General features: G+C 44.8%; 2 protein-coding genes across 2 annotated transcripts; one reads left to right on the top strand and one right to left on the bottom strand.

The window, feature by feature from the left end:
• Positions 1-1,735: 1,735 nt before the first annotated feature.
• eef1akmt2 (EEF1A lysine methyltransferase 2) lies at positions 1,736-11,598 on the bottom strand (the record flags this gene model as incomplete). The annotated part of the gene is made up of 6 exons (XM_084449903.1): positions 11,516-11,598; positions 10,038-10,103; positions 9,836-9,950; positions 9,418-9,525; positions 7,152-7,368; positions 1,736-1,833 (listed from the first exon to the last, which is right to left on the bottom strand). Exons 1-6 carry the CDS (start codon positions 11,563-11,565, stop codon positions 1,736-1,738), a joined length of 654 nt encoding a protein of 217 aa, XP_084306029.1. The 5' UTR covers positions 11,566-11,598.
• Positions 11,599-13,582: 1,984 nt separating this feature from the next.
• Positions 13,583-19,597, top strand: abraxas2 (abraxas 2, BRISC complex subunit). Its single transcript, XM_084461490.1, has 9 exons — positions 13,583-13,663; positions 14,652-14,742; positions 15,401-15,437; positions 15,876-15,942; positions 16,048-16,238; positions 16,592-16,714; positions 18,353-18,437; positions 18,600-18,717; positions 18,821-19,597. Exons 1-9 carry the CDS (start codon positions 13,592-13,594, stop codon positions 19,387-19,389), a joined length of 1,353 nt encoding a protein of 450 aa, XP_084317616.1. The 5' UTR covers positions 13,583-13,591; the 3' UTR covers positions 19,390-19,597.
• The last annotated feature ends 1,597 nt before the right edge of the window (positions 19,598-21,194 follow it).

A 21,194-nucleotide genomic window follows, 5' to 3' on the forward strand; every position in this document is an offset into this window, starting at 1 on the left:
CTGTGACCTGATCCTGAATCCAATACAATGCTAGCCATGCATTTAGTTTAAGACGACAAGAGGCAGAAACCAAAGCCTCCTCCATATGATCTTTTTTCATTGTCCCCCACCCAGCGACAGCCGGAGGGGGGGCCGGTGTCACGTCGTCCGTCCGTCAGTAAGTGAGTGAGACAGTCCCCCCGTAGTACCATAACTCAACATACAAAAGGGGCGCCTTTCCAATGCATTGCTGGCATTAAAGGTGCTGCTCTCATGTTCCTACAGTCTTACCTGACTGATAGGAGCTTCTCTGTCCAGCTGGGTGAGTTGTCCTCTAGTGTGGCCCCCCTCACCTGTGGTGTCCCCCAAGGGTCCATCTTAGGCCCTTTATTATTTTCTTTATATATGCTGTCCCTGGGTTCCATTCTACGGAAACACAATGTGTCTTTCCACTGCTATGCTGACGATGTCCAGCTGTACCTCCCCCTGAAATTGAACTGTAAGGATTCCTTTAAGCCTGTAACATCTGCGCTAAATGACATCAAGACCTGGATGGACTGAAACTTCCTTAGTCTGAATGATGGGAAGACCGAGGTTATTTTGTTTGGTCATAAAGACAGCCATGTTAGCAACCTAGGGCCCCTCGCTGCCAAGAATCGCTCTTTTATTAAAAGTCTTGGTGTCACTTTTGATACTGGTTTTAATTTTGAGCGACAAATCGGCTCTGTGTAGGCTACACTCGCGGCTCACATTCTCTACGCTACGATCGGCTTCCATCATATTCTAAGTCATCTTCTATATCCTCAAAATCTGATATTCAGCCATATTGTACACAATATTCCATCCTGTCCTTTTATTATTCTGTGACTATGTGCACTTTATACTGTTTTCTGTTTTAGTTTGTTTTATATATTGTACAGCACTTTGGTGCAACTTCGGTTGATTTTAAATGTGCTTTATATATAAAGTTGACCTTAACCTTGACCATTTTTCCATTGACAAATACATTTAGATTTTTACATCAAAAACTATGCTTGGTGTCTCAGTGTAGTCTCAGACAAGTTTACTCAGGAAATCATGTACTTTCTACATCAACAGAGAGTAGAGCTTGAGGTGTTTAGTAGCGCTATATGACTGTATTTCAACATTCATTATAGGACTTTAGACCATACAGGTGCATGGACTTGTTTGCCCACTAGATGGAGACGTTATTGTCCTCTTACTCACTCTACCATGGTTTGTAGAGAGCTTACTTTGGTCATTCACTGATACACATGATGTGACATTAGTAGCACTAGATATGTCTGTATTTCAACATTCATTATGGGACCATACAGGTGCATGGACTTGTTTAACAACTAGTGAATGTTTCCATGTGTCATGCCTCTCAATTCCACATTGCCGGCATGCTATATAAAATCACACATTATGCCGTCTTTCTTTGGTTCATTATAAACAAACAAAGCCAGAAGATTGAGGGGTCTTCTATAGGGCAATACAGTGGGATCTCTGTACTGTATAACAACGCCTAGTGAGAGGCAGGGGGCTTGATACCACAAGGGAACATGCATAATGGGTGGGGGACAACATGTGTACAGTACTTGTTTATTATCTGAAAACATTATTGACACAATCATTTCTCAAAACACTTCACAGTAAAAACAAAATTGCGCATACAGGTACTATATGTGTGTGTGTGTGTGTGGGGGGGGGGTGACCTACAAATATGAACTATCATTTTCTATGGAGACAAACGTCATTGTAATCGTTTAAAGATGAGTGCGGTCACACTGCTGCCTGTCCTACCACCGAACTGGAACTGGGGTGTGGGCAGCTCCTGCACAAACTCAAACCCTGCAGGGAAGGAAAGAGAGGAAGAGGTTGGAATACGGATCATGATGCAGAGAATTACACACCGTCCTTCATACTGTAGAAGGACAGACAGACAGACAATTTGATAGACAGACAGACAGACAGATAGACAGATAGACAGATGGATAGATAGATAGATAGATAGATAGATAGATAGATAGATAGATAGATAGATAGATAGATAGATAGATAGATAGATAGATAGATAGAGATAGATAGATAGATAGATAGATAGATAGATAGATAGATAGATAGATAGATAGATAGATAGATAGATAGATAGATAGATAGATAGATAGATAGATAGATAGATAGATAGATGGATAGATAGATCCATCTATCGAGGGTAAATTATTTGTTGCAAATATATAGACAACACACAAGCACAGTAAAACAGTAAGGCATGACAAGGGCAGCGAAAAGGCACAATCAGATTCAGCGCTATTTACAATAGACAGTAAAGCTGTAACGTTAATTCAAGTCAATCAGGCTGTCAACTCAATCGAATCAAACTGTGTCAATTCAAATGATATCTGTAATGTTAACTGGCATGTCCCGGAAAGGACTGAGCACCAAAACAAACGGTCTTAGCACACTACAAGCCAGTCAGGGGATGCATCAAACAGTCTGACGGCAGCTGAAGGACCCACATGTATGGAAGCGCTCCGCAGAGCGCCTAGGCACAATCGGTCTGCCGCTGTAGGTGCCCGTCTTGGGCTGGAGATATTGTCCATGATGGCCTTCAGTTTGGCCAGCATTCTTCTCTCCACAACTACTGTCCCCCGTTCTACGCTGCCCCCCAGTACAGAGCCCGCCCTCGCGATCAGCTTGTTCACCCTGTTAGCGTCCGCTGCTTTGACACTACTGCCCCGGCACACCATGCAAAGATGGCGCTCGCTACAACAGAGTGGTAGAACACGCTGAGCACTGTTTGTACACACATCAAAGGACCTGAGAGCCTCCTCAGGAAGTAGAGTCGACTCTGTTACTTCTTGTAAATGGCTTCAGTGTTTCCTGCACATTCCAGACTGTTGTCCAGGTGCACGCCTAGGTACTTGTATGACACGTGGTTCTGTGCACAACGACCAAATCTTCACTAGGCCTCTGTATTCCTACTCCTGCTACACACCCAGCAATAGCGGAGTCGTCTGGGTACTTCTGCAGGTGGCACGTCTCCGAGTTGTAGCTGAAGTCCTAAGTGTGAACAGGAAGGGACCCAGGACACTCCCTTGGGGGGCTCCAGTGTTGCTGACCACTCTCTCTGACACACAGTCCTGAAGTCTCACATATTGTGGTCTGCCAGTCAAGTAGTCCATTTCACCAGGACAGTGTCCACAGGCATTGACTGTAGCTTGGCTGCCAAGATTGGAGCCTCCATGGTGTTGAAGGCAATTGAGACGTCAAAGAACATTATCCTCCCGGTGCTGCCAGCCGTGTCCACATGGGAGTGGGCCCTGTGTAGCAGGTAGATGATGGCGTCATCCACTCCTAGCATGCTAGGCCAACTGTAGGGGGCACAAGTCTTTCTTCACCAGGGATCTGAGGTGATCAAGGACATGCCTTTCCAGGGTCTTCATGACATGACACTGTATGTTAATGCCACTGGTCTGTAGTCATTTAAGACACTGGGGTGTCTCTTCTCGGGCACCCTTTCCAGTTTCAGACTGAGGTTGAAGAAGTTCGCGAGGACGTCGCCCAGCTCATCAGCACAGAGCAGCGTTGGGCTGCTGCCATCAGGTTCTGCCGCCTTGCCTGTGCAGTTTCCTCAGCTTCCTCTTCACCTGGTCAGTGATGGTCAGCCCAGTGGTGATGGTGGGGGGGTGGTCTGTCGGTTCTTGGGAGTCTGGTCGGTGGGGTGTCCAGTGCTAATGCCAGCGGAGGGAGTGTCCATACACTGCCTGAACGGAGAAGGGGAAGGAGGAGAGGAGGGGGACAGATATATGGGAGTACGGTGCAGTGGTTGAATGGCATTGTGGGTAAGGGTCCGGGGGGTGTCGAACCTGTTGAAGAATATATTCAACTCACTGGGCCAGGCTTGTGTGGTTATCTTGACTAACCAACGATCACTCTCATGTCTTTCCAGACCTCCTTCCCTTCATTCTGCTGCAGACCTCCTTCCCTTTATTCTCCTCTATCTTCCTCTTGTTCTTTCCCTCCTTTATTTCCTCCTGTACGTGATTCATTTCCTCCTTAAAAGCCCTCTTTTTCTTGTTCAGAAGAGATTGTTATTGGGGAGACAGTGCACCCTCTGGGTACATTCGGTATAATTCTCAGTGAATATGATGTAGTCCCTAAAGCAACTCCTCTATCTTCCTCATGTTCTTTCCCTCCTTAAGCCTCCCCTATATTTCCTCCCGTACGAGATTCACTTCCTCCTTAAAAGCCCTCTTGTTCAGTAGAGATTGTTATTGGGGAACCAGCGCACCCTCTGGGTTGCTAAGGTGTAATTCTCAGTGAATATGACGTAGTCCCTAAAGCAATCAAATGCTCCGTCGATGTCCTCCCCCTGGGGTCCCAGGATGTTGACACGTGTCCATCTCTTCACTGTCCTGGTGGTCAGTGGTTGTTGTTGTTGTACCACAGGTTTGTAGAGGGGCTACAGGTGTACAAGGTTGTGGTCAGACCGTCTAAGGGGAGGAGCTGCATGCATCCTTGACATTTGCGTACAGCAGGTCCAAAGTTCTGTTCTCTCTGGCGGCGCATTCAACACACTGCCTGAATGTGGGCAGAGTGGATGTCAGGAAGGCGGAATTGAAATCACCAGAGATTGCCATAACGTCACTGGGGAAGGGAACAAAGGAAAGCAAAAATGTGTGCGGTAGATTGTATGGCCATATCAAATCAAACTTTATTTGTATAGTACATTTCATACACAGAGGCAAGACAATGCGCTTTACAGAGAGCAATGGGGGGGGGGGGTTGGCATAGGTCCCACCCCTACATATTCCAGAGGGAAGCAAAACGTTTCACCGGGGGGCCAGAAAAGTGAGCTGTAAAAATTCTTCCCTGACCTCTCTCAACGAGACGATCGAGCAAGCTCCTGGAAAATGTTTGTCTATTGGCTAAGAACATATACAGAGCAATAAACATGGGCTAAATACTTCATAAGAGAGACATGACTAACAGTAGAGTGCATAAATACTACAGAGAAGTAGCCTACATGGGCCATAGGCCTAACAGTCATGAGTTCAATGTGTGGGTTGCATATTAATCTCTTGACAGTTATATGTCCAAGGTTACACCATCTGTTGTTCACCAGCAGGGTAAGACCGGCTCCCTTCCTCTTCCTGCTCTCCAGATTTCTGTCAGCCCTGTACGGTAACGCTCTCAGCAGTAGTCTGTTCCTTCAACCAGGTCTCTCTGTGAACCACATAATGCCACACGCTGGGTACTGTAAGCTCATCCATCTCATCTCATTCGCCAAAGATCTCAGATTTCCCATAACGATGGAGGGGAGATTTGGTGTACATCTCTTTTTTGGTCGCCCGTAGTTTCACGCGTGCAGTGGGGCCACGGCTCCTCGTTCCCAGCACTTCCTGTCACTAGTCTTTCTCCACGGAACACTCGACTTTTGAAGTGAAATCGGCTGTTCGCGTGATTAAGCAATCCTCTTGTTGTTCTCTATGATATACACTATTATACGCTAAGGTTGCCCCAGATGCAGCGTCCAAAAATGTAAACAAAACACAGAGTTGCCACAACTGGTAGCTCGGGAGGAAGAGCGGCCTGCTGGGGATTGCAAGGTCCCTGGTTTTGTGCCGACATGTCCTTGAGAAAAACACTGAACCCTAAAATAACTCACGTGTGGCACGGTGACTCAGTGCCCAGTACTGTCGCCTCACAGCAAGAAGTTCTTCGGGCATTTCTGTGCAGAGTTTGCATGTTCTCCCCGTGTTCGCAAGGGTTTCCTCCCAAAAGAACCCACCGCGAAAAACATGCTGAAGAACAAAGGGTTAGAACAAATGCTCTTCAGTCCTGTCCCTGACCAGGACCTAGACTGACCACTTGGTCCCAGGGCGCCATGAACGATGGCTGTCCACTGCTCCTGGCTTCCCCTGGAGGACGACAGCTTGGAGGGAGAAATGCAGGGAACAATTTCCACCGGCGACCTCCGAAAATTGCATGTGTGTGCTATGTGCCGTGTCGCTGCTCGTTATCTGTAATTGTGGGTGTCACTGCGTGGCCGAACAAAGCCCCCCCTCGGGTCCTGTAATTCTTTTTTTATTCGCTTGGCCTCTTGACGCCCACTGAGAACTACACACCATCCTTTATCATTTCAGTAATGCTGCATTGCTGCTTCCACAAACTGTCAAAAAGCTTTACTTAACTTCAAAGTCTCATAAAAGGCTGTCTGGTAAAGTAGGTTTGAGCAGCATTTATTAGGCAAAATCGATTCACCATGTGTGGCGCATCATTGAAACTGGCGGAGACAGGCTGTCATTGTGACTGATGAGTTCTCCTAGACCTGGCCCCTTGCAACACCCTCAGAGCTTCAACTCTGAAAATGGACACTGTATATGGAGGCTTTATATGGAGGCTTATTAAAAAAAGAACACTGCCTTTTGTTATGCCCTGACTGCACCTTGACACAGCCAGATTGAAGATGTCTGTCCGTTGCCACATTCTGTCCGTAGACAGTCAGAAGGCACCATCCAAACAAAGATTACAAAAGACAAAGAGAGGCCTATCTCAGCTAGCCTCGTGAGACCATCCTGATCTCGCAAGCTCACTTTCAGTTTCCCTTCGCAGATCAGTCGGGACTTCCCCCCATATCGAACAATTATTTTCGAAATTACGTTTTGGCCGGGCCAATCACGGACTGTGTTTTGACTGCTGTTCGGCCCCCTAGTAGAACGTAGGCCCTGAGTGGTTCCTGTGGCAAAACAGTCTCCCAAAGCAACGAGCGAGCAGTAACGTTTACGTTGGTAGAATAACGACAGCCATGAGTGCAGGATTGCAGAAATAGACTCAATAATAACAATTAAATAAGAATAACAGTAGGCTAATGCACCTTTGCGAGTTCCTTGGAGGAAAACACGTTTTCACGGCTCTTCCGACTGGATTTGGAAAATGTTTTGTTACGCTGATTGGCTAAAGGAGTTTCTGTCAAGGCATGTACTCCGCCCACAATAATCATTCAAGATCGCCAAGGCCAGACTGATCAGCGGAGTGAAACTGAACGTGAGCTCGCTAGATCGGGATGGTCTCACGAGGCTATATTTAAGCCACTTCGTTACCGCATAACTTTTCACTTAAGTCACATAACGCTGTCATCTCAAGATCAGCTTAACTTCCCTCACCTTCGCTGAACATCTGCAGAAGCTGCTCCTTCGTCCAGTTGCAGGAAGTGATGGAATAAAGGCCGCCTTCCCTCAGGGCACCCTTCAGAGCATGGATGTAGCTAGCTTTACCCTCCTCTGTGTTGTCAGGGTTCAGGCTGATGGCGTCAAACGTTCCCTTATCTATGCACAGGTCGAAACCACTCAGCTCCCCGGAGCCGCTCAAGAAATCCACCTCCTGGAAATCAACAAAGCAGACAGGGTGCTGATTACAGCTGCGTGGGAAGCAGGTCTGAGATTCTCACACCTGAGCTCCAGCCTGGTCAGTGCGGAGGCTGGACAGCACCAAGTCCGGCTCCAGTGAACAGCCTCCTTCGTCCTCACAGGCCAGGGAACTCTAGACCGCAACGATGAGTCAAGCAGCCACTAAAGAGAGGCAGTCCCTGGGAAAAAAGACCTCCCTAGACAGCACTCTGACCATCCGGTTGTGGTTGGGGCTCCCATCTCTCCCTCAGTATCTCTCTCTCTCTCTCTCTCACTCACACACACACACACACACACACACACACACACACTATTCTTCTGTTCTGCTGCTCTGGACCATGATGCCAACATACTGTATCATCTGACGCGCACGCACACACAACACACACACACACACACACACACAAACACACACACACACACACAAACAGGGCTGATGCTGGACTAAGGTCAATATTGACTTCTAACAGCAAGCTCTCTGCTCGAGAACTGCACACACCTCCAGTGGACGGCATGCAGTCAGTATGTATGTGTGTGTGAGTGTGTGTGTGTGTGTGTGTTTGTGTGTGTATGTGACTGTGTAGGCGCACGGGAAAGGAAACCTCAGGTTCAGTATCATATTCCTGAGCGGTTTTTCACAACCTGTTTTTCTTGCACATGTGTTTCTGCAGATGTGTTAAATCCTGTTAGCTCGCTCGGGCATGGGGCGGCAGCGGCACACCGCCATTACTTTTAACACCTCTCCACTATCCCTCTGCCCCGCAAGGTAAACACACGCGAACTTCCCCTCCTGGCTGAAGCCCCAGGCAAAGTATACTGTAAGCTGAAAGCTAGATTGTGTGTGGGACTTCATGCAGGGCTAACCATCAATGGATGGGTTTGTGTGTAGTCTGGGGATCCAGGGCGTCCCAAAGCACTAAAACATCACACATGGGGATGGAGTAGGGTAGTGTGTGGATGGGGATGGACAAAAGTACAGTATAGGGAAATATTTCTATTCAAGCTGTGCACATGTGTAAATACCTTTACAGTGCACTATTGTGTGCTATATTCAACATTTTTGAAGGCAATAATCATCATTATATATATTTTTCACTTTTGACATACCATATATGCACCAAGCATCCTTTTCACGATCTATAAATTATTGGTTCACATGACACATGACCCATGAAGCAATGGGTTTACATACAGTTACAGTAATGTAGGGTTTTTTCCTGCATAGAGGAATTTTTGGCGCCCCCCAAAGATATTTTAGCCAGAGCCAAAGGAAAATCACCAGTGCCAAAATGTTAAAAATTTAGAATAAAAATAGCATTTCAAATCCTCTCCAAATGTGTTTGATAGCTTGTTTCAAGTGCAGCCCATCCCTCTTCCTTGCATTGTCCATGGTTTGGATCACTAGTAATCAAGATAACCTGTCTATTAATTATCAGTGTCTTAAACATTTTGTCTTCATATCCATTTTGTGTCATGTCGGGAGATTTCCCGCGATTGTGAAAAGTAAGCTCAGTCAGAACGACAGTGAAGAATATAGGCCTTTATATGCTGGTAGGCTACTCGGCATAAAACAGAGGTTTCCCCCAAAATTGTGTGTGCATCACCCCCCAAAGACCCATACTGAGCCAGGAAAAACCCTGCTGTATAACATGCATAATGAACAAACAGACTTATGAAGCATTCAAAAACATATGGTCCTTAATATTCAGTTTGTAAAGGTCCCTATGGAAGGTGCATACCACATTATACAGGCCAATAGCGCCACCAACTGTTAACTGCTTTCACACACTTGGGATTGCCCACATTTAGGAAACAACTACACAGATAGGGCTGACTTTTCAATAATTAACAGAAGATTTTGTGACCATTTGCATATTACAGTGTTCCTATTACAGTGTGACTATCATTGTGCAAAAATGTAGCTGGATATAGTGTACCCAAGTAGCTTATTGTATACCCAGACCTTGCAATAGTAGAGTTAAACCCCATATCCTAAGCGTAACAGAACACAAAATGTACCAACCTTAACTGTCACATTAGAAATATCCTCAGTCTGTAATACACTTCTGGCAAGCTCTACAGAAGCTTTGGAATAATCAATTCCTGTGAGGTTTGTAAATCCATGTTTGGCCTAGAAAAAAAACAACAGAAACCAGTTAGATTTGGGGGATGGCACTTAAACATATGCCGTGCTCTCACTGAGGCTCTCCATGACTTTATGAAGGAGACATTCCAACAGTGGCATCATCATCATCATCACCAACTTGAGTAACATACAGTACAGCTAAGGTATGTGATGTCATGTAGGCTATATTTGCCAACTCTGAGACCGAGTTGTGCCAAGGCACATCCAAGGACATTCTTTCAAGTGCAGAAACATGTTGTGTCACTCCCAAATAATATAGCCTACTTAGGCTATATTTCATGTCTATCATTCATACCAGTTCAACTAAAAGGACTCCATTTCCTGTGCCGATATCGAGTATGGCAGCATTTTCTGGTATCTTTTCCCTGTCTATCCACCGGAGCACACGGCCCATGCTTTCCTCGCCGAACCTGAGAGAGGAAGAGATGAGTGAAGAGAGGAAGACGGTGGAGGATGATATGGGTTGCAGTCAAGCTTTTTTTTCCACTCATTTTTACCATATCTCACCCACGTCTCCGATGTCTTGGAACGCTTGCAATTCTCTTTGATATGCATCATCCCAACTACAAAAGAGAGGGATACAAAATTATGGCGTTTACAAAAACACATTATATTGTAAATGGTAAAATGGACTGCCATTATATAGCGCTTTTATCCAAAGCGCTTTACAATGGCCTCTCATTCACACACCAATGGCAGCAGCTGCCATGCAAGGTGCCAGCCTGCTCATTTGGAACAATTCGGGGTTCAGTGCCCAGGGACACTTCGACATGTGGACAGGAGGCGGGAACCCTAAGATCATTGGACGACCTGCTCTACCTCTGAGCCACAGCTGCCCTGTAGCGACTATTAGGTCAGCCTGGCTACACACATATCTAATGGCTGCAGAGTAGGCGGTCATGGATTCAAAACTTACCAGACACATGTTAGGCTATGTTGGTGTTGTGGTAGTAACTGGCTAAATGTGGAAGTCCTGGTAAGAGGGCAATATTTCTAGTTATAGTCTTTACCACAGTACATGTTGCAAGGGGGGGGGGGGGTATTCGGGTGTTTCTAGTTACTGTCTCTGTTCCACCTCCAGGTGTCATCAATGGGATGGTCAATATGGTCATGGGATGGTCAATATGCTCATTGGAGGGTCTAGAGAATACAACCTCCATGGACTAGACATAAATACTAAACGTCTTTGGGATAGAGATGCCTGAATAATACGCTTTCCCGTTTAGTTGTAGTAACGTGGACCACTCACTCCCCCAAAAGATTTGGATAACGTTAGCTACTTTAGAGTAGTAGGACTATAATCTGACGCGCCAGATGGTTTGCTTTGCATAACCAACCGAGATCATGAGTCTCACGGGGCTACAGTAGGACCGCCTTGGGTTCGGACTCTGTCAAACGGTCTGACCCCATGAGTTTTAGGCGATCAGATCACAAGTGGACAGCGAAACATCACCGTTTCCATCTGTCTATCATGCGTCTCCCAATGCTGACCATTTCATATAGAATAGTGTTCATATAGTAACCATAACTCACTCACTCCTGCCTGCGTGCATGTCAAATCAATAATCAGTTGGTGATTTTGTGCATGAAATCAACCGAAGATCTGTACCTAATAGGACTGTTCCAACTGTTTCGATTGATAGGACAAAGTTATTTGCGACTTGCAAGAAAAAGGCGAGAAAGGAGAAATATTATGTTACATCGATGACGTGTTTTCCTGTTATGTCCTTGTCAGGAAGCATGTGACATGCGTCCCAGACCACACGCATGTGGTAAACGGTTCACAATGCGTTTTGGTGGTCGTTTACACTTGTATGTTATTTAGCGCTGTAAACGTGTGATCTGATCGTCCAAAACGCATTTTTAAAAGTCTAAACAGGGCTGCCTATCAAATCAAATCAGTTAAATACAAGTTATACAACGCAAATCAATGTACATCATGTGAAAAAGTAGCAACATGACAGAAAACACCCACTATTCCTTCGTTCCCAGCTTTGACGTTTCAAAATCGTCTTGAGAATCCATGATCCCTTTCGATTGACTCTTCTCACGCGTGCAGCTTTCTGTATCCGGAAGCGTGTGCATGGCCGCGCCCACAAGTGTGTGTGTCATGGATGTGTGTGTGGGAGTGGGGGGGTCTCATTTTCACTATCTGTTATAGGTGTATATCCATACAACACCTTCTGAGTACAGGGCTTTCCCTGTACCATGCAGTTGTTTGATGAAACTGATGTCATAAGATACCACACATTTATCAGAAATTGTAATAAACAACAAACGTTTACCAACAATCGCCCACAAGTTGTGTGTGTGTGTCATGGATGTGTGTGTGGGAGTGGGGGGGTCTGATTTTCACTTTCTGATATATATCCATATATGTGTATATCCATACAGGACCTTCTGAAAATGAATGAGTGTGAATGCCAGCTGCTGACTAATATTATCAATCAGATTTTGCTTGCCATTCCGCTGCAGCGTTCAGTGGGCTTTCCTGTACCATGCAGTTGTTTGATGAAAATGATGTCATAAGATACCACACATTTATCAGAAATTGTAATAAACAACAAACGTGCAGCACACTTAAAGATACCAGAAAGGTACCATGCAAAAACATGCACCAGAGTCAGGAGTGGTGGGTTTTGGGGTTGATGTTTTTTTTTTTAATTCAAAGATGCAGAAATATACAAAGCAATGTATACAAAATATAACAATATATATATATATATACATACACATACATATACATATGTAACCCTTCTCTTTTCTCTCTGCCTCACACACCAGTCAGGACGCCAGGTTCATCGCTCATCCAGCTTTTATTGCACACTCTGTTTTTAACACAGATGGGATGGTTGCTGTCACTCAGATGTGCTGCCCTTTACATACACACTCGTCCGTTGTCACAGTCAAAAGGGCACGCAGCTTACTACTGATTTAACTAATTTGAACAGATGCAAAGTGATCGTATAGTTTCCTAACTTATTACTAACTTATTCCTAATTTATCTAAATGTATCTATGCACTCAACAATATCAAACTTCATACATACATTTCTCCACACAAACATACCTGTTTTTAACACAGATGGGATGGTTGCTGTCACTCAGATGTGCTGCCCTTTACATACTAAGAACGAAATGAAATAAAGAAAGGGGGAAAAGATCCCGCCGTCAAAACACCAGCCACGCGCCGGGCAGTAGCTAGCCTACTGTAGCTAGCTAACGGCTCCAAGACAGACACGTTAGCTCACTCGCTAAAATAGTAAAATACATCACACGAAGCAAATTAACCGTCAGAAAACAAATAGAAAACAAACATCTGACAAATCATACAATCTTAGATCCTCTCAATAGGATCTTATTCGACGATATCTACAAAACAGCAGAGCACGATCTCAACTCACCACACTCGTCCGTTGTCACAGTCAAAAGGGACGAGCAGGCAGCTTAACAGCAAATATACATAGCAACCACCCACTCCAAACCACACGGGGGCGCTCCAATACATGGTCACATGTATGGTATGCCTGTATGGACAACCAGAACAATTCTAAGGTGCAGATAAAATAAAACATAATTTTGGCGAACTTCAATTATCAATAACAACTCTGTTACACATACATACATACATACACATGAACAAAACACAATACACCAGGGGAAAAGCTCATTACATAAAGACCTCAAAAGCATTACGGAGATACAAGGACTTGGAAGCCTTTTTGTTCATGGAGAATTCAATCGAATCAAAGTACAAGGACACTTCTTTTATAAACACAAGAAAAAGTGGAGTTCTTCCAGTGAACTTACATTTGTGAATATGAAATTTAGCAAGGAGAAGAATAAGATGAATAATATAGAATTCACTTTTATAGTTAAAATCTATGACCATGAAGCCAAAACAAAACATTTTCAAATAAGAGTGAAAAGTTGCTATAGATATGATCAATTATGTATCTAGAGAGGTCCTTCAACAGCATGTTTGGGGTTGATGTTCTTCCCTAACTTGTAGGCGTGTCCTGCGCGTCATCCCAGTAAGGGATGTTTCCATCATGGCGGCATCCATTTCGGGTTATACTTTTAGTTCTGTCTGTTATCACAGCGCTAACAGCAACTCTGACCATGTAAGTACAGCAAATATTAATGTTTAATCGCGAGAGAGTGTGCATAATTGTGTTGATTGCATTGCTAGTTTGTTTGTTATTCCCTTGGACGCGATATCCAGTGTCATCTTCCTGATGCTAACAGGCTAGCAGGCTAGTTAGCCGAGTTAGCTGTCAACTGACTTCCGTAGTAGATCGCATGTTATCAGTATAACATATTTTGACAAATGGTGAACTAACTCGTCCGCATGCTGAACTGTCTGTAAAGAATGCAATCGAAGTCAGCTATTGGCAAGCTAGTCTCTTCATTTAGTTAGCTGGCTAGTCAGTCTGACGCTAGCTAGCCTTAACCTGTCAAACTGAGTTCTTGAGCTACAGATAGCATACATAGCTAGCTAGCTAATGTCCTTTACTTGTACTAGTCCTACTACACGACGCTGCAAAACAACATTTTTCATAGAATTTTCTTGGGCCGAAATATGCAGCTATCATTTTTTAATTTGGAGCGTGTTGGTATCTTGAAACGTTCATAAGAAAGTGATCAAGTCGGCATCTGCTGCTAGCTTGCTAGGAATGGGCCGAGATTGGAGTGATTTCCCTGAGCCTGTCCGCATTCTTTGCATATCATGCACCTGCTTTCCTTCTTTACGATCATAGGACACACTGTTTTCACTTGGCACACTCATTAGAGTATTGTGGCTCAGCTGGATTTTCCGGATTTGCCATGCTGACATAAGACTCATAACTTGTTGCAGTCTGCTTGGCACTGGCAGTGCCAAACTAAGATGTAAACGGTGTGCTGCTGATTTGAAAGCAAAGTGTCTAGTTACTAGAGTAGCTACTTTGATGATAATGGTGACTGTGGCACGTTAAACTGACTCATCCACTGACTATCCGCCAAGTTGAACAGATCTGGGCCACCTAACGTTGACAGAGATGCAGTAGTGGACACAAGCCTGCTGCAGTGCATTGTTACATAGTTGTGGAAATGTTTGTCATTTTCTTGCAGGAGGGTTTCCTTTTAGGAGAAGTTAGACAAGAGGAGACTGTCAGCATCAGCGACACACAGATCAGCAGCGCAGAGCTCCTCCAAGTAGTAGGTGAGATTGAACAGCTGAGCCCATAAAGACTTTTGCCCTAGACCTGAACGGGCTTTTATTGATTTCTGATATGCTTTCTGCTGTTGTGTAATTCTGTCAAACTAGACAGACAGTTTGAGATAAAAAAGACTGTGTTGTTGAATCTTTTGTTCAGCTTAAATGGGTTTCCAACAGCTGTTGTAATAGTAGCCTAGTACTACTAAGGCCAAGTAATAGATCTAGAATAGATCGATAAATCAAAAGACAACAAAGCAACACAGACTAGAAAACACATTTACAATAGATAACAAAATATACAGAAATCCAAATGTACAAGAGTGCAAATAAACAAGTGTTTATTTATAACAAGTTAATAAACAAGTGTTTATTAAATAAACAGTATGTGGGTTTCTTAGCACGCCTAGTGCAAACATGTCTAAGGTGGGCAAGAGTTTGTAAAAAGTAAATGTACATGTTCGGTCCAGGGAGCCAGGGATTGGATTTATGAAATGACAAATCCTGATGGTAATCTCTTGAGACAATTTTGCAATTTTAGTACACTGCTCATAGCCTACTAATTATTCAGAGTAGGCCTAGCCCCATATTTCCAGATTGTGTTGCACTTGCCTTCGAAATTGTGATTTTAATACTGTTGTTCTGTTGTTTTTTTCCTCAACAGAAATCCATAATCATGAACCTTGTGCACAACTATTTAGGTAGGATTTGGTTCAACTCTTTGCTCTACTTAAGAGGCCCAGGCATTCACTGCTAACAGACCAAATTACCATTTGCTCCAGTTTGATTGGTTTAGATCTCTGGGTTGGTTTAGACGTATACATAGTTGGTAAATATATTCCCAGATAATTAAGTGAATTAACACATTATAATATGATAATTGTTTGTTTATTATCTTGATGAATATGCTATCTCACAGTGAACTAATAGCCAGTGAACAGTAGGTGGCCCTCTCCCACCAAAATGTACTGTATGAGGTGAAAGCTGAAATAGAGCATGGCCTAGTTGAGATCTGAAGCAGGAGTGCCATGCAATGTATTCTGTACAAACCATTTTGTTTACTGTTATGTTTTTACCCTTCACATTCTTCTCTCTCTCTCTCTCTCTCTCTCTCTCTCTCTCTCTCTCTCTCTCTCTAGCTTTTATGACTATGCTGGCAAAGTCAGCAAGGAAAGTCTTAATAGAATACTAAAAGGTAGAAGAAAAGTGAGTATTTGATGTCCTAAACAAAGTCATCCCTTCAAGGTTTTTAAACCAGCTGGTGTATTATTAATTGATGAACCTGTCATCATCACCTCCCTCCCCGTGTAGAACGTCATCGGCTGGTACCGGTTCAGGAGGAACACTCAGCAGCAAATGTCGTTCAGGGAACAGATCATCCACAAGCAGCTGACCCAGCTTCTGGGCGTACCTGACCTCGTCTTCCTCCTCTTCAGCTTCATCTCAACAGCCAACAGCTCCACACACGCCCTGGAGTACGTGCTCTTCAGACCCAACAGCAGGTGAGAATACACACACACACAAACACACCTGCATCCATGAATGCGCACATACTCAGGGCTCCTCATGCACTTACTCTACACAAATGAAATGATGAAGTAATAAATAGTGGAGAAGTCTGCAAATCAAACTTTATTTATATAGCGCATTTCATACACGGAGGCAACACAATGCGCTTTACAGAGAGTAATGGGAGGGTGGGCATAGGTCCCACCCCTACATATTCTAGAGGGAAGAAAAAAAAACAGTTTCATGCATGCGTACACTCCCCAGATGAAGACACAGGCAGGACTACATGCATGCCGACTGCTGCTGTTTAGGCCTCATGCTAGGCTAATTAAAAGTCTCCACCCAGTAGGTACAGCCAGAGGGTCACCCTCAACATCCCCAACCTGGGCAACACCAGCCAGCAGGAGTACAAAGTGTCCTCGGTGCCCAACACCTCACTCAACTATGCCAAGGTCGTCAAAGAGCACGGGTAAGAATCGGAATCCCCTCAGTTTATTACCACGGTAGTTAACACATACTAGGGATTTGTTTAGGTTGATGGTGCATAGACTGATGGAGAGAGGATGCAGGACAAGACAGGACAGTGCAAAGACAGGACAGGGACACAGGACAGTGCAAAGACAGGACAGGGACACAGTGTTTGTGTGCGTGCGTGTTTGTGTGCGTGCGTGTGTGTGTGTGCGCGCGCGCTTGTCTGCGTGTTTGTGTGTACACGCATGCATGAGTGACACCCAAATTGTTCTCATTTGTGTATGTTTGAACTTATTTTCTGTATTTGTGTGTGTGTGTGTTTGTCTGCCTCTGTGCATGTGTGTAAACTCAAGTCACTGTATGTCTCTCAGCTGGGCTTAACCGCTCTGTATTTAAATTCAGCAGACACCGCTATCTATGTTTAGAGGACCGGGGAGGAAACTGTCAACGTTTTGAATTAAATTCACACCCAGTTCAAAAACTTCTCTACTAATGTGATGTTCCCCTGAAAGGACCAGGATGGAACACTGAAACCATGCAGTAGGCAAGCCAGTAGATTAGCTCCTTCTACTGCTCATTGATCATAGGGCGGAAGTGCACCTTTCTTTCATGAGCCGTGCTAATGCAGCTTTTCCACTGTCGTCTAAAATGGTAATATATGTTGATCTCTGGTCATTTGCATACATATAAAGACATACTACAAAAAGACAGTTTGGTGCGACATTACAGTAAGTAGGTTGCATTGGGGTGTATTTCAAAGCTTGTAGGCATATTGGAAGCAAGTTAAGTTACCCAATTTATTATTCCAGACAGAGGAACATTTTGCATATGCTCATCATTTCGAACACTTGCCCTTAAGATTCACTTCAATTAGCTGAGCCCCAAGCAAATGCAGTTAATTGAAGGGATATTAATCAATCAATAATATGAACAGTAAAACACTAAGGCTATGTATGTGTTCAAGGAAATACCTTCCACTCTGACAAGTTGTGGACCACAACAATTTTATTTGACACAAGATGTCACTGCAATGGCCTACAGCCAATGAGGAGGTATTCAATGTAGCCTATAGAACAGCTGTCAGGCAAACCTCTCAACTGCGCCATCTGCTTTGAATTCCTGTTTAGTCTGGCTCGCCAGAAATGCTACTGTACAAGTTATTTGTAGTGAGCACTTAATTGTTTATAGTGCTCTTTGGCCCTCATTTGTCAAAGGAGTGCAGAAATTATGGTATGACAGCGTCCATGTGTGATCTGTCAAACATTCGTATGCCGCCAATCCCATTTTACAGATGATCGGGCGTTGCTAAATGTGGCAGATGAAAACAGTCGTCATTTAAATATCACGCCCCGACATATTCTGGCCTCGCCCCTGTAGTTTACGGGATGGACTCCATGGAAAGATCCCATCTTACATTTTACATTTTTATTTTATTTTAAGGGGTAGTTCACACATGTAAATTCACACAATCAGACATTGTGTGAGCGATGAGAAATTGATAAATGCCAAAGGTGGCGTGGAAATGACTGTACGCCCAGTTTCCTGTCGTACGATCGCTTAGTAAATGAGGGCCATTGTGTTTGTAATTGCACACTGTCAGTGATATTATCATCACACCCATGTCTGACTTTTGCAGAGCTGAGTTTTTTGACAAGGACGGTGTGATGAAGGATATCAGAACGATATTCCAGGTCTACAGTGCGCTACAAGATAAAGTGCAGGTGAGCTTCTGAGGTTGTGTGCAAATGTTTTATGCATCAGGTAAAAGTGATGCGCGGAGAAACGTGACTTTGCACTTTATAAACAAATTGTTGCTTTGTGGAGTGACTCAAGAAATGTTGAAGGTTTGTGTTGTCTTGTGTTGTCGTTTCCTTCGTTTGTAGGTGGTGTGCGGTGAGGTCGAGCAGAGTGAACGCGTGAAGGAGAAAGTCCAGGAGGAGGTGAACAAACTCAAACAACAAATCGCTCTCAGGAAACGAAAGACAGCAGAAGAAGAGAGAAGTAGGACGCGTTATGCACTCATAAACCGCCATCTTGTTTTCTCTCCTTGACCGTCAACAGTTTTGAACTCAACACTTTCTTTGTTTATCTCCTGCGTCTCCAGGGATACAGGAGGCCCAGAACGCAACGATGCATCCCGTTCCAGAGGAGAACACCGAACCCTCCGAAGCGTCCCTCCCATCCCGGGTAGCCTTCCACACCCCCTCGGCCCCCGAGAGACCCGGTACCTCCGCCAACCCCCCTGCCTACGCAGACCTCTCGTCCCAGAGCGAAGCTCTGCTGCTGCCCTCCTCCTCCTCCCCTCCCAGCAGCGCTGCGCTGCTTCCCAGGCCCCAGGCCGTGGGCTCGCCAGGCCATCCCACCCCCGGCCACCTGGGTCTCAGCCTGGGCCTCGGCCTCGTCGTGGGCCCCAGCCCCGGCCCCAGCCCCAGCACCCCCTACCTGGGTAACGGAGACGGCTCCAGCTCTGACTCATTGGACAGACAAGCTGCGGGACAGGAGGACGACGACGACGATGAAGACGACGAGGACGAGGATGAGGACAGTAGCGAGTATGAGAACCTGGTGAGCGAGGCCCCGCTGTTGCCCACGGTCTCCGCCGGCGTGCTGGCGCAGGGTCGCCCCGCCGCCCTCGGCCCGGACGGCGACGCCCACGGCTCACAGACCTCGTAGACCGCGCCGCGTACGGCGGGGGACACAAATAACTGGTGCGCCGGGAGAGCTGGGTATCAAAGATAGACATTTCTTATATAACAAAGGAAGTGCCAGCCCTGAAAATAAAAGGCATGCGCAGGTGGTATTCCGGTTTGTGTATTTTTGTTTGTCCTACATCGATCTCCATCTTAAAGGGGAAATGACCGGGCTTTGCAGCCCTGGAAGATGTGTGTAACAGGGGGGGGAAGTTGTGAACTTTTCGGGAACCGGGTCGTCCCAGAGGATGTGAATGTTTAAGCATCAAGGGAGGATGTTTTGAATGCAGTCTGAATGCTGATTGGTGTACCCCGTCCTCTTCCTAACGGTTTGACCAACTCCTCTCTTTCTGGAGCACGCTGCGTCCCCACTACATCACCAACTCTGAGTATCCGGTTATACCAGTACCTCTTGCACTATGTTTGCATTCTTTTAAACAATTTATTTAAGAAAAGCAAAGGGAATATGCTCTGCGGCCTTCAACCTTTTAATTTTAGCGAGATGGGAGGGATCATATTTTTGTTTTATTTTGCAATTTGATCACAACAAAAACTAAGAGATTTATATGTAAACTGATTTATTTAGCCTGCAAGGGTCTGACACACAATTCTGGACTGTTAAATGTTAGAGTTTCATTTCCTTAATCAATAGTATGTAGGCTATTTTATGAATCAAGTGATTGCCTATTTACAGTAGATGACAAATATAGGTTTCGAACAAAACTTTACCTTGACACTATAACGGTGCTTAGTTATTATACTTCTTTTTGTCAGAGTAACAGTTGTTAATGTCACTTGATTGACGTAGGATGTCAATGTCTCATTCTTCTTGAATAACACTGAAATTGTATGGGCTTTGCTGCACTTAACCAACTTTTGCCAATTTCTTTGTGCTTTACCAGTACTGTCATGTTGTGCCACTTGAGTAGAACTCCTTAACACCCGAGCAGAGCTGACTCAGCTTCTTGTGCATTGTAACAGGGTTGACAGGGCAAACACAACGTACTGTAGCTTTATTAACCAGACGCTTAATGTTTCTTACTGCTGCTGCACCACAGAGAGAGCCGCTACTAAACGAGAAACATAATCAATCTGCATAAACCCGTCTGCCTCTTCCACCCTCTGCTCCTGGCATGGCCACTTGTCTTTGTGACTGTCTGACACCGACATGAGAATCAAACGCCTCCCAGTGTGACTTGGTCCTGCATCCCAATTCCCCTCTCTGACTAAAGTGTGCTTTACTTTTTTAAGATCAAATGCTTTCTCTAATCCTACACTTTAAGATGTGTATAGGGAAGTGCACACTTCAGGGAAAGTGTTGAGAATTGGGAGGCAGACCTGATCTATCATATTCCTGTGGAAGGATGTGGCCTTTTATTCCCCTGTACTGTGTGTGAGTGTGTGTGCTGTGTGTATGCTCTGGAACATGGCTTGGAGCAGCTTTCTGCCTTGTTAAAACCCAGTAAGACCTCATTCACTCAGTTGATGTTTAGTTAGTCTACGGACCTTAATTTTGTGACAAACCCTCTTTGGCATCCAGTGCCTTCCATTCTGACAGCCACACTGGTTCCCATAGTAACTGCGGTACAGACAAAACAAGACTGCTGCTGCTGTTGTAATCGACAGGACTATATATGCTGACCAGAATTAGTTGTTTCAGTGTATGCTCATACTACGGCGTGATCTGGCTCTTTATACAGTAGCTGCGTTGTGAGCCAGTGCTTCCAGGCTACTCAATCTCCCTCTGCATCTCCACATCCCCTGGCTCATAACATCCAGTCGTTCGAG

The sequence above is a fragment of the Borostomias antarcticus genome (genome assembly GCF_949987555.1).
Source record: "Borostomias antarcticus genome assembly, chromosome: 2".
NCBI lineage: Eukaryota > Metazoa > Chordata > Actinopteri > Stomiiformes > Stomiidae > Borostomias > Borostomias antarcticus.